General features: G+C 38.7%; 1 protein-coding gene across 1 annotated transcript; it reads right to left on the bottom strand.

Moving 5' to 3' along the window:
* On the bottom strand, positions 1-16,424 carry lnp1 (leukemia NUP98 fusion partner 1). The gene is made up of 5 exons (XM_036569570.1): positions 15,852-16,424; positions 6,568-6,807; positions 4,962-5,066; positions 4,028-4,208; positions 1-435 (listed from the first exon to the last, which is right to left on the bottom strand). The coding sequence occupies exons 1-4, from the start codon at positions 16,005-16,007 to the stop codon at positions 4,065-4,067; spliced, it is 645 nt and encodes a 214-aa protein (XP_036425463.1). The 5' UTR covers positions 16,008-16,424; the 3' UTR covers positions 1-435; positions 4,028-4,064.

The raw sequence follows: 16,424 nt of genomic DNA, 5'->3' as shown, positions 1-16,424 counted from the left end.
AAGTGCACAATAATCCAAATCTCAATGTACATGTCAAAATCAGCTTCTGCACATTCAGATTTGACTGTAAACATGAATGTTCTTTATGAACATATCCAGGATACTTGTCCATCCACTTTGCACCCACAAAGCTTGTGTGTGCACGCAACAGGTGAGATGGTGAGATGGTAAAATGAACATTTAAGTGGACATTAATGATCATTCTCCCTTTGACCCAGTTCAGGTGGGGAAGACTGACCATGGTCCCGCCAAGCAAAAGCCTAGTGGATGGTTCCTTTTCCCACTCAAAAACAGGAAAGGTCATGCAGGTGTATGTTGCAGGGGTCATCAGGGAAACTGGACACGGGCAGAGGACTAGTAGACAGGTTCAGGCATGACCACATGGACACAACAGGTGGGACATGACTGCTTTATCCACAGCCAGTCTTCATCACACTGGAAGAGAGGAAGCAGAATTAGGGAGGGGCAGTCAAATCTATTCATTGTCCAGTCTCCAAATACTAACAAGGAGCTTTTATTGAGACATGCTAGCCCCCTTATGGCTTGAATGGTATTTGTCCAAAGCAGTAATCTAGCAGCTGTAGGGGAGGCTTCACTTCAAGAACCTCAATACTGTTCCAGATTGTTCTGGATTGTTCCGCTTTGCTCTATGATCACGTGCACCCATGTCAAGTTACCTCAACAAACCTCAATTCCAAAAAAGTTGAGACAGTTTGTGAAATGCAAATTAAAACAAAAAGCAGTGATTCGTAACACGTTCGAAAAAAGTTGAGACAGAAGCAGTTTAAGACTGAGAATGTGAATTGCTTAACTGCTTAAAAAAGGTCTAGGACATTCAAGAACAAATGTAAGAAAAAACTCGGGAGGATATTAGTGAATGAGGCCTAATGTTCCTAAATGAGCGATTGCAAGGACATCATCGAAAGATCCAGGAAATCCAGAGAAATCTCTACAAGTAAATAGCAGGGCCAAAAACAACAACTGAATGCCTGTGAGATTCAATCCTTCAGACATCTCTGCATTAAGAACTGTCGTGCTTCTATTATGGATATCGCCACATGGGCTCAGGAATACTTTGACACACTTGTCAATAAACACCTTCTGTCGCTGCATCTGCAGATGCAAGTAAAGACTGTACTACACACAGTGTCATATGTCATATTGCCATATGTCAACAAGAAATGCCATACAGAATGCTGTCCAGAAATGCACAGGGGAAATCTGTACTGTGACCTGAAGAGTCAGTCTTTCATGTTGGTTATGTAAATAGTGATTGTCCTGTTCTTTGGGCCAAAGAAGAAAAGCACCATCCAGATTGTTATTAGCGTAAAGTTTAAAAGCTAGGGTCTGTCATGGTATGGGGGTGTATTATTTCCCATGGCATGGGTAATTTGCACATCTATGAGGGCATCATCAATGCTGAAAGATGCACAGTATATACATTTTGGAGCAACATGTGCTGCCTTTTTTTGGCAATATCATTTCCAGGGATGTCCATTCTAATTTCAACATGACAACACCAAAGCCACGTTCTGCACGTTAAATGGAAAGGTGGTAAATGTACTCCTTTTTTGGAACATGTTGAAGGCATCAAATTTGGAATGAGTGTTTATTTACAAAAAACAAACAAATAAACAATAAAGTTCATAAGGTTAAACCCCAAATATTGTGTTTCCAATTTAATACAGGTCAAACAGAATTGACTCATCACTCATTTCTGTTTTATTAGCATTTCACATACTGTCTCTACTTCTTTTAGAATTGAGGTTTGTATAATCAATGTTCAGCACTCAGATGATATCTGGTCATCAGGTCCTGACCAATGATGAATGCTATAAAGCAGGGATTGGAGATCTCCAGTATTGGAGAACAAAATTTGATTTTTTTGCTCAAACACACCCTATTCAACTTGTCACTTAAATGTCAGAATTAGTTGGATTGAGCCCTGCGATGGACTGGTGACCTGTCCAGGGTGTATTCTGCCTTCCACCCAATGACAGCTGGGAGCAGGGCTCCAGCACCCCACCGCGACCCAGAAGGATAAGAGTTTAGATGATGTGTATGTGTATGTGTAGTTGGATTGAGGGAAGACAAAAAATTGTGAATGAAAACAGATTGGCTACACTTATATAGTACACCTGTAAGTTAGGTGGAGCTCATAAAGTGGCCAGTGAGTGCATAGTGAGTGCCCCATTCTATGTTTATTTTTTTTTTTAAGTCTTGCTTGAGTTCCCCAGCCTTACTAAGCCATGTCTCATTTTCCACGCTGTGGTTTTCCGGTTTCCTGTTTTTCAGCGTTCTGACCTTAGGGGCTTGTCGTCTGGGTGAGGATTATGAAAATGCCCTGTACTGCTCTGTCTGCCATTATCATTACTCTGTCTGCTTGAAGACACTCTGTGGAAATGCCCAATTAAAGGCATTTAATGAATGCAATAAATCTGAAATTGAATGTGCCACATTTCATTTCAGACTCATCTTGCAAACATCCCTGATTGCCTGCATTTATCTTCTTTTTTTAAAGGGTATTTCTTTAATTAAGCCTTTGAAGCAGTGGAAATTAAAGGGGAATTCCTGCCAATAACCTGCCTTTAATATGTTATTTGTTAATTCATGTTATGTAGTATTCACAAATTTTTCTTTTTGTTTTTTTCATCCATCTCACAACAAAACCCAGCATGCATTATGCAAACATGTCATGCATCCATTGCAAATCCAGTCATAAATACTGACTGCTAGCATAGTCACTGATGTAGAGGCTAATACATGATATATGGCTTCTCAGCAGCAATGTTAGCAGGAAAAAATCAAACAGCCTGCCGTCAAAGACCCTCCCCAAACCCTTGTAGTTTTCCAAAAGCTCCTCCACCTTCAAGATACTTCATCAGAAGGGGGTTTTCCTAGTGTTTAAACCAGAAAATCTGACTTTTGAGACTGTTGTGCCACAGTAGGCATGTTCACAACAGATGTAATTTTTTGGCCCAGTGTCTCTTTAATAGTATGAATAATTTCTGCTGTACCTTTATGAACTTATGCTCTTTCTCCTTGTGATTACAATGTCTGAACATTGATTTTTGCTATGTACTGTGTACGATGTACTGTGGCCACCAGCTAATTTCCAGCATGCGCATTGTGTCATCTCATTTCTGCACTGACCCCTTACGTCTGACCTGTAAAATCAGGATAATGTCCAACGTCATAGTTACCACAACAGTCACTGTGACAAGATGGTATGTAGGGTCGCCTGAACTTCGAAGCAAAGCAATATTCCATAAACACCTGAGTTAACGATTACCTTAAATATTGCTTGGATGACAAAAGTAATCCAGAATGAAAGCACAGAAAATATAATTGACAGTATGACAGAGACAACACATCAAAAAAGAACGGATTACAGTAGATTAAGTTCATTTGATGAAAGGGCCAATTGGACTCATATAGTCCACAATTATAATGAAGATTACAAAAGCTAAGAATGCCACATTTTCTCTGCTGGAAGCATATCAAATTGGAGACATATACAAAGTTTGCACAAATAAACTGTGCTATTAGACAAAAATCAAGGTCACCTTGTAGTTCCAAGCAGCAACATTGTTGTCAAGCCAGTTCATTGTCAACAAACTATGTTTTATGTATGAGAGAAAAATGTATGAGAGAAAATTTTGTACTAAAATCTTACTGGTCTCAAAAACGTTAAGATGACTTGGCCCTGCAAAGAACAAGGTCAGGGGCATAGAAAAAGATTACCAAGGGTGAATAAGTACAAGGGCTTCTTACTCAAAACCTGTTAAATAGATTCATTAAGTAATACTCCGTAAAACACTGACAAAAGTAATGTGTACTAAATGTATACATCATTTCCACATTAATAAAATCAACACAGTTACTGCTGAAAGTAAGTAAATTGAAACTAAAACGGTTAACTTATTATATTTTATTAGTGTGGAAATGATATATGCATTTGATTCAAGTAAATTCAACACCTTTTTAAACAGAGTATTATGCATTTTCATTGAAATGTGCTTTGTACATGTTCTGAGAATTCACAGTCTTCAGATGGAGGTGCATCAGCGTTGTCTACGTAGGGACAGTTGGCGACGGGGCATGCGGTACTCTTCCTGTCCAGCGCAGAATGGCACCTCCTTCCTGCGCTCGCACACACCAGTGGAGCTCCCGCTGCGTGGACGGCCGCCTGGCTCTGACCTCCTCGCCTTCTCGATCCACCAATCAGAAACAAGAGATCTAATGATACTGCTGGACTCGTGTGCCCATGAAACTACACTACAGGCCAAAAATGGGAAACAATGCTAAAATTGCAAAAATAAACATGAAATGTACAGTTTTTTTAAGAGATAATGGATAGTATTTATTAATATAGAATAAATTAGTTTGACTAAATAGCATATGACTAACTGATTCTTAATTTGCTTTGCTGCTGGTGATTCTCCTGCAGAGTTTTATTGCAGCTGTAATCATATCCATTTAATTTCCACATTCAAATGCTTCTGAAGGCTTGATTAGAATTAGAACATTAAAACAATTACTGAAGAATTTAGAGCACTGCTATTAGCAGGAACTTTCAAAGGCTTTTTCATAGACTACTTCAGAGCGAGAATGGATTTGACTGTTTGACTGAACTGTAAAAATCTCTGCTTGCTTCCATACTTTTAGCCTGTAGTGTGTATGTAGTGCAGCAAATATATGGATGGACTCTTTAGCTTGGTACCCATGCAGCTTTATGATGTGTATGCCAGATCCAGGACTGGTTTGCCATTCCACAGTTCATTGATGGGATGTGAAGGCCAATAAGCGACATGCAGGAAAAAAAGTAATGATCCTGATGGTCTGCTAGACACAAGGGACGTGCGCTGCAGTGTCACTGAATTAAAAAACTGTCCATGCAGTAGCAAAGGAACTTTAAAATGGTTTGACATGCCAGGCAAATGCTTTTGCTGGGCTCTTACCTCTTTGTGGAAGCGGTGGGAACAGTGAAGTTCATGGGCTCCTCCTCCTCCTCCTCCTCCAGTGCACAGTTCGTGGCAGATCAAACACACACTATCTGCGTCACTCTGAAACAGAACAGTATCAGCAGATTCATACTGAGCAAATCTACAATGGATAGGAAGATTTGGATAGAGTCTTTCTTCCCACAGGGTTTCAAATTGCTATATTAAAAACTCACTTAAGTTCATAAGCCTTGTATGCTGACCTACTTTTTCTGGTTTTAATTTTACGATTTCATGAGAATTAGAGTAAAATACACTAATGTTAGGCTTAATTTAACAATGTCACTGCTGAAAACTGAAAAACAACCTATGTAACAGTTGACTCTTGTTCCAACCACCACTCACTGCCCTCAGAATGCTTGCAAGCCAGAACAAACTAGCTAAACTACTGAGCTAATTCGAGGAGCGACAAAGGAGATTCCAAAGGCAGTCTGCCCTGGGGGTGTACTCATGGCCATAATTCCAAGTGTAATTGGCCTCACTTTCTCTACGTGGGTTAGATGCCCTCTCTTCACCCCATCACTGCTAGCAGTGCTAGCCAACGCAGGCATCTGTTAGCTGACATAACAGAATCGCATTCTCCTCCGAGCGTGTTGAGCTGTCAAATGATGTTGTTCAGTTCAAAAAGATGTGGCTCGTTTCACTTGTCTCAGAGGCAGCACATGCTTTCACCCTCCCAGCTTGAAACGTGGTGTGACAGGGAGGGAGTTAACTAGAGAGTGGAACTGGAAATGACTGAATTGGGGAAAAGATATCTAAAAAAGGAGACCCCCGTTCCACTCCAAAAAAAGGAAAAGAAAACTACTAGATTTACTTTATGCACTTCTTTAATTCAGATGATCAGTTTTTAATTAGGGTTTTATAGCCCAGTAATACATGGGGAACAACTGTTCTGAGCTGGGTCTCACAAAAGCATCTTAATGTTAAGATCATGTTACCTGGTAGAGAGAGTGTTCAATGTGATGCTTGCTCTACCGTTTAAGAATCGTCTGAAATGCTTTTGAGAAACCCATTCCTATTCAGCTTAATTATTGTAAATATTATCACTGTCCAAAGAAAAACTCTCCATTTTTGCAATTTTTACTTTTGTGTATCATTTGAGCACATCAGCTATCGTTTACATTGTGTAAAATTTCATGATGAATTCATGAATAATGCTCTAAAAACGCTTAAAATAAAATCTCTATATTAACTTACATTGCATGTAAAGAAACATTTTTGTCCTCTCCTGTAAACTTACCATTTTGGAGATACTTGTTTTTCCTTGGACAACCACTGTGGGTGGATTACCGGTATTAGGGACAGCTGTTACTGTGATTAAGCCTTTGGAGGGTGAGAAGTGCTGTACAATGTTATCTGTAGTTGTGATAAACTGCATCATATGATGTTTGATGCATGCAGTACATAACATTGTCGGTAATGATGTTTTTATATTAATCAAGTGCATGAGAATGGCTTAGCAGAATCACTTCATGTTGCTTACAAAAGTTATTACAGATGTTTTGTTTGATACAAATGACACTGAGATGTTTTCTTACTCAACTCTGTCAGGACCCTCACTCACCAGAGACATGATCTTCTGGTTGCGGAAGCGCAGCCTCCTCTCAAAAGACTCGGCAAGCTCGGGGATGGTGCAGATGCGGCTCTCTGGACCACCTTTCGTCCAGCTGCTTTCATCTGAGGAGACGCGGCGAGCGTGAGGGTGAGGACGCACCTCTTTCTCCTCACGGGTCTTTATGTGAACGGGGGCAGGAGGCATGGTGGCAGCATGGAACTGCTTCAGCTTCATGGCCTCCAGTTGTGACTGAGAGAGAGAAAGAGAGAAAAGAAAACTTTAGTCTTTTGCAAAGGTCTGTGAGTGGTCCACACTTCTTAATCCACATAACTGCATAACATGCACTTACACCGATCAGGCGTAACATTATGACCACCTCCTTGTTTCTACACTCATTGTCCATTTTATCAGCTCCACTTACTATATAGGTGCACCTTGTAGTTCTACAATTACAGACTGTAGTCCATCTGTTTCTCTGGATACTTTGTTAGCCCCTTTTACCCTGTTCTTCAGTGGTCAGGACACCATGGACCCTCACAGAGCAGGTGCTATTTGGGTGGTGGATTATTCTCAGCACTGCAGTAACACTGATGTGGTGGTGGTGTGTTAGTGTGTGTTGTGCTGGTCTGAGTAGATCAGACCCAGCAGTGCTGCTGGAGTATTTAAACACCTCAGTGTCACTGCTGGACTATGCTGGGTAGCTATGATATAACTACCAACTGGGTAAGCTTCTGATAACCATATTCCGCAGAGATGGAATCTAACATTGTTAATATGTAGTAGCTATCAGCATTAATTTGGTTAGAAAACAAAATATTGACAAACTGGTGCTTCTTCTGGAGAAGCTCATCAGGTATAGGGGTTTGTTTCATTTGCATGTACCTCAGCATTCTTTGTTATAATCTTTCCAAGTGCCATTCAAAGTATGTATGTGTATAGTTAATTAGTTGATGTTCTGGTCATATAGCCTGCAATTAAGTGCAATCTTTTCTATTGCATATATTCTGAACCAACCACAGATTAGAATGATTGTACAAAGGGAATGTTTAACCCCTTAAAAACCCAGACTTATTACATACTAAGGCTTATTATCCAGTAACTACAGGGGATTCAATGTAAACAGGTGGAGCTTTTCTTAGGTTGTATAAGTGTGTAATAAAACTCTGGGCCTGCCAATTAAAGGGTTCAATAAAGGTGAAACAACAAAAACATCATGGGGCATGTAAAAGAGAACAAGTGGGTGATAAACTGCATAATATTATTGATGTCTTAAAAAAACTGTGATATTGGATAATGCACATTTTCGGGCCAAGAATACTTTATAGTTATGCAGTTTGGGCCGTATGGAATTTTGGAGATATGGAGATACATTTAAAGTATTTTATTATTTTTCATTCCAAATTTTGCCAAAATGCATTTTTAGCCTAAAACTTTAGGTGAGTGTGCTGATTGTTTTCACACTACGATTAAAGCAGTGAAAAAGAACATTTCATTAAAATTATACTCAAGAAGTGCAAAAAAAATAGCTTAAAGCTACAATGGAGAAAAGTCACAAGTACATGAAAGGAAATGGCTCATCCATTTAAATAAATGAAACACTGCTTAATAAAAAAAAAACAAAAACATTTATTTCAGAATTGTAAGTCATTCATAGTATTATCTCTGTCTTTCTCTGCTTTTGACTGGCTTAAACAATACGGTCTTCTCAAAACAGCGCACGCTACTGTTTGAAAATAACTGCATTAAGCACACCGGCTTCATGCTTAAATGGAGGTGTGTTTAGCCAGTTGTGTAATTTACGTCTAGTAGTACATCTGAAAGCTTTGACTGGACATATGCCACCTTAGACCCTCCTTTTTTTAAGCAATGGCCAATGATATTTAGCCAAACATCATTAGTAAAATAATGACTGACACAATTCTCAACCACTCACTGCTTATAAATCATCTCCTAATCGTCTCCATCAAGAGAAAAACCTTCTGAATCTGTGGTGAGACCGTGTTGACAGTATGTCAGTGTTAATCACAATTCCACTATAAGATGTGAAAAGATGTTACCGAGGAACTTTTACCTCAAACACAAACACAAGCTATCCTGATCATCTGGAAGGTGGTGCTGTTTTTACTTCACTTATGAAGCTGAAAAGGTTATGGCTTAAACTCTGTGGAAGACCACCCTCACTGCTCATCGTCACTAGAACGAGCAGCTCTGAGTCAAGCTAAACTTCATCTAGTTTACTGTATTTGCTAACACTCATTTTAATATACTATCTAACAATAATCAAGATTACAGAACAATGTAAAGATCATTGGCAAGCAAACTATAAAGTAACAGTCAGATACAACAGTATTGTGTGATTTAAAAAAATCACGAGCAAAGATAAATACTAAATAATACATTCATACGTTTTGATATAATATTGAAATTTGTTTATCAGTCCTTGTGTATAAACATGTCCTCCTTAGCACAATGCTACAGTGAATGGCTCTAATGTTAGCTTTAGTGTTAGCTCATCTGAAAGAGCTAACAGGAGTCTTCTTCAAAGCCCCTCATCCCACACGGACATCTGCTCAGTGACTAAAAGATTTCCCTGCTTTCATTAATGTTAACATGATTTCCACAGTTATTTTTGCCTTAAACTGGCTCACATTTATATTTACACAGTTGTTAAGATGTAAGTCAGCACTGAATATTTTGTAAATCCTATTAATTTTTGAATAATAATAAAATGTTTTAAAATTGTACTCCTCTTTGTGCTACTGGACTTCTGTCTGTTAGCACAACTGTTATGCACTTTACATCTTTCATTGCTGCCATAGTACTTAATACTCAAACGTGACCATTAGCCACCACTGGGTTAAACTGCACTGGGATAATTATATCTGAATGGCCCAGTAGGACCTGAACGAGGCCTTTCACTTAGAGCACATTATTGGTACTTAACCTATTGGCCCTGAGGCAATTATCACACATTCAGCTCACAGCCCATTATGTGTGCAGTGAGAGCAATAATTATATGTCCCTAAAATAAATTAATAAAAAGAACGATTCTTTGTGTAAATATTTAAATTTTGGTAAAATGTGTTATTTATACTCGCTTAGAACTTGTATGAGAGCTATTTATGCTTAAAGCAAGCACACAGTGCTTTACGCTAATTTCTTTCTATGATAGACAAGCAATGAAAGGCAGTTAAGGACTGTTTATTTTAACACTGATCATCCAAATTTGTAAAGAGAGAATGTGATCAGTGTTTATAAGTTTGCTATTGACAGCCACAGCCTAATCAAATCTCTTGCCTTAGCATCAGAAACAGGATTAAAGCTAAATCTCTCCTGAACTACAACTCTAAACCACCAGAGTTCAAGCTTTCAGCTTTTCTGATTCAAAGACTGATATGCTGTGTCCCTCTACTGGCAGCCTGAGGAACAGCATATGTTTGAATGTCATCTTGGTGGCACATTCATTTGCAGTGATGATTCGTTAGAGCAGCACAAGATCTAGATTGTCATTTACAACGGCTAAAACTTAATCTCCAGTTGGCTGATGCAAAGAATTGTCTATTTCTGCAGTTTTATCTGTTTTTTTCCGTTAATTCTACAACCCCAATTCCAAAAAAGTTGGGACGCTGTGCAGATACATTAAAAATAGGATACAAATCATGTAAACTGTATTTTTAAAGGAATTTTTAAAGGAAAAAACAACATATCAAATGTTGAAACTGAGGAATTTTATTGTTTTTTGAAAAATATATGCCCATTTTGAATTTGATGCTAAAAACACGTTCCAAAAAAGTTGGGACGGGAGCATGTTTAACACTGTGTTTCATCACCTCTTCTTTTAACAACATTCTGTAAGTGTTTGGGAACTGAGGAGACCAACTGCTGTAGTTTTGAAAGAGAAATGTTTTTCCATTCTTGTTTAAGATAGGATTTCAGCTGCTCAACAGTTTGGGGGCTCATTTGTCGTATTTTTTATTTCAGAATGCGCCAAATGTTTTCAGTGGGTGACAGATCTGGACTGCAACAAGGCCAGTTTAGCACCTGGACTCTTTTAATATGGAGCAATGCTGTTGTATGTCCGAATAACGTCCATTTTTAAGCGTCCGTGGATCATGGCCAGCAAATATAGTTTTTTGGCCTTGTCCCTTGCATGCAGAGATTCTCTGAATCTTTTATGATATTATATACTGCAGATGATGAAAAGCAAAAGTTCTTTGCTATTTTATGTTGAGAAACATTCTTGAATTGTTACACTATTTGCTCACGCAGTCTTTCAGAGTGGTGAACCCCTCCCCATCTTTATCCCACCTCTCTGGGATGCTTTTTTTGACTTGTTGCCAATCAACCAATATTTATCATTACACAACTCTACCAGCCTTTTGTTGCCCCCGTTCCAACTATTTTGGAACATGTTGTTGGCATCCAATTCAAAATGGGCATACATTTTTCCAAAAACAATACAATTTCTCAGTTTCAACATTTGATGTTGTCTTTGTACTATTTTCAATGAAATATAGGGTTTAAATGATTTGCACATCATTGCATTTTGTTTTTATTTACATTTTGCACAGCGTCTCCCAACTTTTTTGGAAATGAGGTTGTAATTAAATGTGATTTCTTAATGCAGTTTTTAGTTTATTTGATGTATAAGGCCAAAAATTCTGTTTTAGTCTACTGATTGGACCAGTGGGGCCCTGGGGTCACAATGCCTGAGAGGGGCACAAAGACAGGGGACAGTGCACTGCAGATGAATTAGATGAATCAATAGCCTTTGAATATGTAATGACTAAATAAATTAATCAAAGGCCCCTCAACCCAAAGCCTGCCACTATATTTAGAAAAACACCAAAACTGTGCAGAAATATAATTATTCAGAAAACACAGTTCTTTGCGGTGCAAAGCCCACATAAACATACACAAGCTGTTTATTACAATTATCTTTCAGGTCTAGGGTGGAGTGTGGAGCTGGAGGCCCTCTGAAGACACTTGTGCCAAGGGGCCTTATGAGTCCAAGATCCATCACTGCACACAAAAAACCTTTTTGAACAAGAAAACACAGGAAAAAAAATCACACATAATTTGTGCTCTATTGTTGCTCTGATCAGACAAAACACTAATAAGCGCTAACTGATCTGAACTGCTTCCAACAAGAAATCTTTTATATGGTGATAGAAAACACAGAAAGCTCTGGTTCTACGTGGTGAAATAGGTAAATAAATTTTACTGTTGCCAATGGGGAAACGCATGCACGTAACAGATTCTGAGCTGTTTTACCCCGCATGAAATGCAGTCATTTGTCATTTGAGAAATATCACTGATGTTCTATCTCAAAGCGACACAGAAAAACATGTTCATGCTTTTGTAACAAGCAGAGTTGATTACTGTAAAGCTCTTTTTACTAGGTTTCCTAAGAAAACTGTCCATCCTCTACAACTCATACAAAATGCAGCAGCACGCATCCTAACAAAGACAAAAAAATTAGCTCAGGTCACTGCCATTTTAGAAGAAAACACTTGCTACCTGTACTTTTTAGGATAGTTTGCTATTAGTTTTTAAGGCTCTAAATGACCTTAAAGCACTTGCTTAGCTCACACAGTATCTAGTCTGTATATGTTCCAACATGTGATCTTAGATCTGCAGATACTGGCCTTCTGCAAATACATTCCATATTTAAAAGGATTCTTTCTTTTATTCTGCTTCTAAACTGTGGAACTCCTTTTATTGGACAGACAAGCACAGTGCACATTTTTAAGAAACATTTGAGAATTTATCTCTTTAACTTAGCGTTAACAGTCTCTTTTGGTATTTATCTTTTTAATTTGATCTGTGTCATTGTCTTACATGAGTTTAAATTACTGTTTAGCTTCATCATCTGTCTGTAAAGCACTTTCAACTCCCACCGGCATAAAAAGTGCTCTACAAATAAAGATTTTATATTGATATTAATATTAAAAGTCTAAAATATCGCTTTTGAGGCCTTATGTTGCAACACTTTGAAATAACATTATGTTTTATGTCCCCCTCATGACTCCACTGACTCCAAATCATGTGAAGTACTATAGTAATTTATGTTGAAAAGCCATCCTAATGGCTTGTTGGCATGGAGGTCATGCATACTTCCTTTATCATTTATGGTAATCACAGCTTTACTTGTTTTAAGTTCTTGTCAATGTATTGCTATAATAGTGGAGATTGCTAGTATTTAACAGTGATGATATTACTGTGTGAGGTTCTTTATGTCACTGATTTGTTTGTTTTTTCATAGAACATAGACATATTCAGACATATTCAGTATACCCAGAAAGAAAAGCTGACATTTTCTATTTTTGCTCAAGGTTAGCCTCTTCTTATTTGTTTTTGATTGTTTCTTTCTGGTACTACTTGTATCTGGCTCCCACTTCATCCGCTCTGAATGACAGCTAACGATCCTGGAGGATGTGAGCCGGCACATGCGTTCATTTGCACCACATGAATCCAATTCATTGGAACAGCTTCCTGTTCAACACCATCAGGCAGCTCAGCATACTTGGAAAAGAATATGTCTTCATTTGGCCAGCACATCACTCTGTATCAACAAAAAGACAACAACTATGCTGTCCTTCCACTCAGTAAAAATATGGCCCAGCTATTGCACCATCTCTTGCGCTCATGACTGGATATGTAGGTGAAAAATTTGTGGAGTTTCGACTAGTTGTTTCCAGTAAAACCCAGCTCTTTAGAAGTAGCAGAATGTTAGCTGGTTGAGCAAATGTAATACGCCTCTCTTATCTAAAGCACTTAATTATAGTCGAGATAACAGCTTTCGTTTCTCTGACAGAGTGAGGAGGACATTCTATATACTTAAGGTACATGGTTATATACTTAATGGGGAATTTCACTGTTCTCCGGAAATGTCTGCATGACTAAATCATTAGGATGTAAACAAAGCCATTCTCAGTCGTGTGATGTGAAATGCTACATTCTAGAGAAACCTGTGGAGACAGAATTGTTCACAGTGATGGTGATAGGAACCAGACATCTGAAGAGTTCAGTCCATCTAAAAGCTTCCTTACAGTTTTTTCATGAAACGTTTATGAATACATTTCCTGATGCCTAAGGTCCCTGTGATAGTATTGAGAATGTTTTGAGCTAAACCATATTATGGTGGAGAGATACATGCAGGGCATTGTAAGGCAAAATAGTACATTTTTAGGTTTACATCTATTTTATCTTTATCAACAATACTTATGAAGTCCCAAGGATGGATATTGCTTGTTTTGGACAGCAAATAAAATGACTATATTTGTACTGTGGAAATCACAGCCCCTGGTTCTTATCACTACTATTGTGAAGAGATCTGAGTCAGTATGTTTCTCTACAGTGTGCTATTTCACATTAAACCACTCTGAATGACTTTGTCAATGACTGAATTTGCAGAAAGTTAAAAAAATTGGTGGAATTTTCTTTTATGCTTTGTGACAAAAGCATCCCTGCAAGACCTCTAGGAGAAAAAAAATAGCAGATGAAAATTTGTTCATTGGTAATTCTGGAGCGCACAGCAAACTGGCCATTTTGCATGCTGTATTCTTAATTTTTTTACTTTTTAAAGCTGTCTAGAGTCATTTAATATAACTGTGTACTGTGTGCAGGCGAGTGATATATATCTGCGTGTGAGAGAGAGACAGACAGAGAGAGAGATGCCATAGCCTAAGGGACACTGCGTGACAGAGCTGGCACTGTTAAAATGAAGGTAGCATGCAAGACTAGTAGCATACTAATACTAGAACCAACAGTTCAGCTTCTATTATCTTCATCTGAAACAATATCACTTCATAGTGACAATCATACTTTTCCAGATGTAATAGCAAATATACAGCTCTGAAAATCTACATTCAAACACTGGAACGAAAATACTGCAATGAAGGATTTTATACACTGGCAGAAGGAAGGAATGATTGTCAATGCTGAACAATGTAGGCTTGTTCCATAATTATAATATCAATTTACTTGCTTATACATATTATCCTTACATTATATGTACAGTGATAAAGGCTTTTACTAGCATTATACTACTGTTAAATTAATTTCATACATAAGCGTATCCACTTTCTCTTTGCTACTTATCTGCATTCACTCACCTTCGTTCATGTGCTTTGGAACTACTTTTTTTAGTTATTCCAGTAAAGCTGAACTGGACTGAACTGGATGAGGGGGGATGCCGATGTGTAACAGCAGGAATGTGATTGATTATGGGTCACTGCTTTTGAACAGAGAGCATGCAACACATTCCCACCATCTGAACGACTCTCTCTGAGCAGACATTATGCAATATAAACAGCTGCTTATTAGAGACTCTATTTCTGACCTGTCAGTTGTCATATGTCTTATATGTATCTCATCTCTACTCCTGTACTTGTATGTTAATGGAGGAACCACCAGTAAGATATAATAATGTTACATAGCTCTGTACTTTACACTGCTTTCCAAATTGATTTTTTAAATTTGTGTAAATAGCATGCTCTCAAACATTAATGCGTTCAAGCAGAATTGTTCAAAATCTCTGCAAATCTCTGTTCAATTGTTGAGATGTAAACAGTCATTCAGAGAGGTCTGATGTGAAATGGTGCACTGTAGAGAAACGTACTGACTCTTTCTTTATAATGTCTACAGATTTCTTTACATTGGTGATGATACTAGAGGCAGTAATGTTGACAAATATAGCCATTGAAAAAAACATGCTGTATGTACCTCTCCGCCCTGTATGTTTTAGGCCAAAACTTTATCTCAAAACTTATGTAAATTAATGTCTCAGGCATCAAACAGTGTAATTATAACAAGTTCATGTAATAATCTAAATGTAAATTAGCTTACTTTAAGAGGCATTGTAGACTTTGGACTATTGGTTCCTATCACCACTGCTGATTCTCTAGTATAGAGCATTTCACATCAAAATTATCTCTCAATAACATCTTCTTATCTGGTCATCTATCTGAAGATTTAATCACTGTTTGTGAAATGTGCGGCATTACGGACGCTAATGTTATTATAATTCTAGATGTTATACAGCTCTGTTCATCATTGTGGACACATAGAAAACTTTTCTTAAGGTTATTTGAAACCTATGATTCCATATTTATGATGGAGGACATAAAGCATCAGTTTGGAGTGGTCAACAATAGGTCCGTGCTTTACGGTCTGTCTGTAAACATGCCTCCTATAGTGCATTAGCCTAATGTCCCCCACCCCCAGTTTTCCACCTCCCCTCCCCGTCCCATCCCTCTAACCTCTTCCCCCTGGTGCCGTTGGCTTCCTACCATGCAGGGCAAAGAAGAGCGGCGGTCAGCAGTGGAGCGTGAGGGCCTGCGGAAGCTCCTCTTCCTCTCTTTGGCCGGCTCCTCTCCGGCCCCATGACCCCAATAACTGCTCATCCACTTCGTGAAGTTTCCATCATCATCCTCATCATTGTCCATGATGATGGCGGGCAGCAGCCGCAGAGACAGCTTGAGGGCCGGTGTGTGGAGCTCCCGACGGGGCTCCTGACCTCTGGGTGGGAAAACTAGACCTCGACAGGTTAATCCAAATCGGATAGCCGCACAGGTCTGTGCTAGATCGGTGACTCTCACACTGGATGAGCTGAAGCGCTCTCTCTGGGTGCTGGAGAGACGGAGCTTGAGTCCAAAGAATGGCCTGTACTGGACCAGACAGGGCAGGGCAATAAGTTGTAATTAGATCCCTCGGGTTGGTTAGGTGAGCTCAGTGTGCAGCGTTTGTTGCCCTAAGCCAACCCAAAAATAAACACACACTCCCAGCTTTGTCCAAGTCTTTAAATAGGCGAATCCCCTGTAATCAGTTTAGCATCAGAGAATAAGGGAGAGGGATGTAGTAGA

This window comes from Colossoma macropomum, unplaced genomic scaffold (genome assembly GCF_904425465.1).
Source record: "Colossoma macropomum unplaced genomic scaffold, Colossoma_macropomum, whole genome shotgun sequence".
Classification (NCBI taxonomy): domain Eukaryota; kingdom Metazoa; phylum Chordata; class Actinopteri; order Characiformes; family Serrasalmidae; genus Colossoma; species Colossoma macropomum.
The sequence above is the reverse complement of the archived record's forward strand: the minus strand, read 5'-3'. Positions and strand labels throughout refer to the sequence as shown.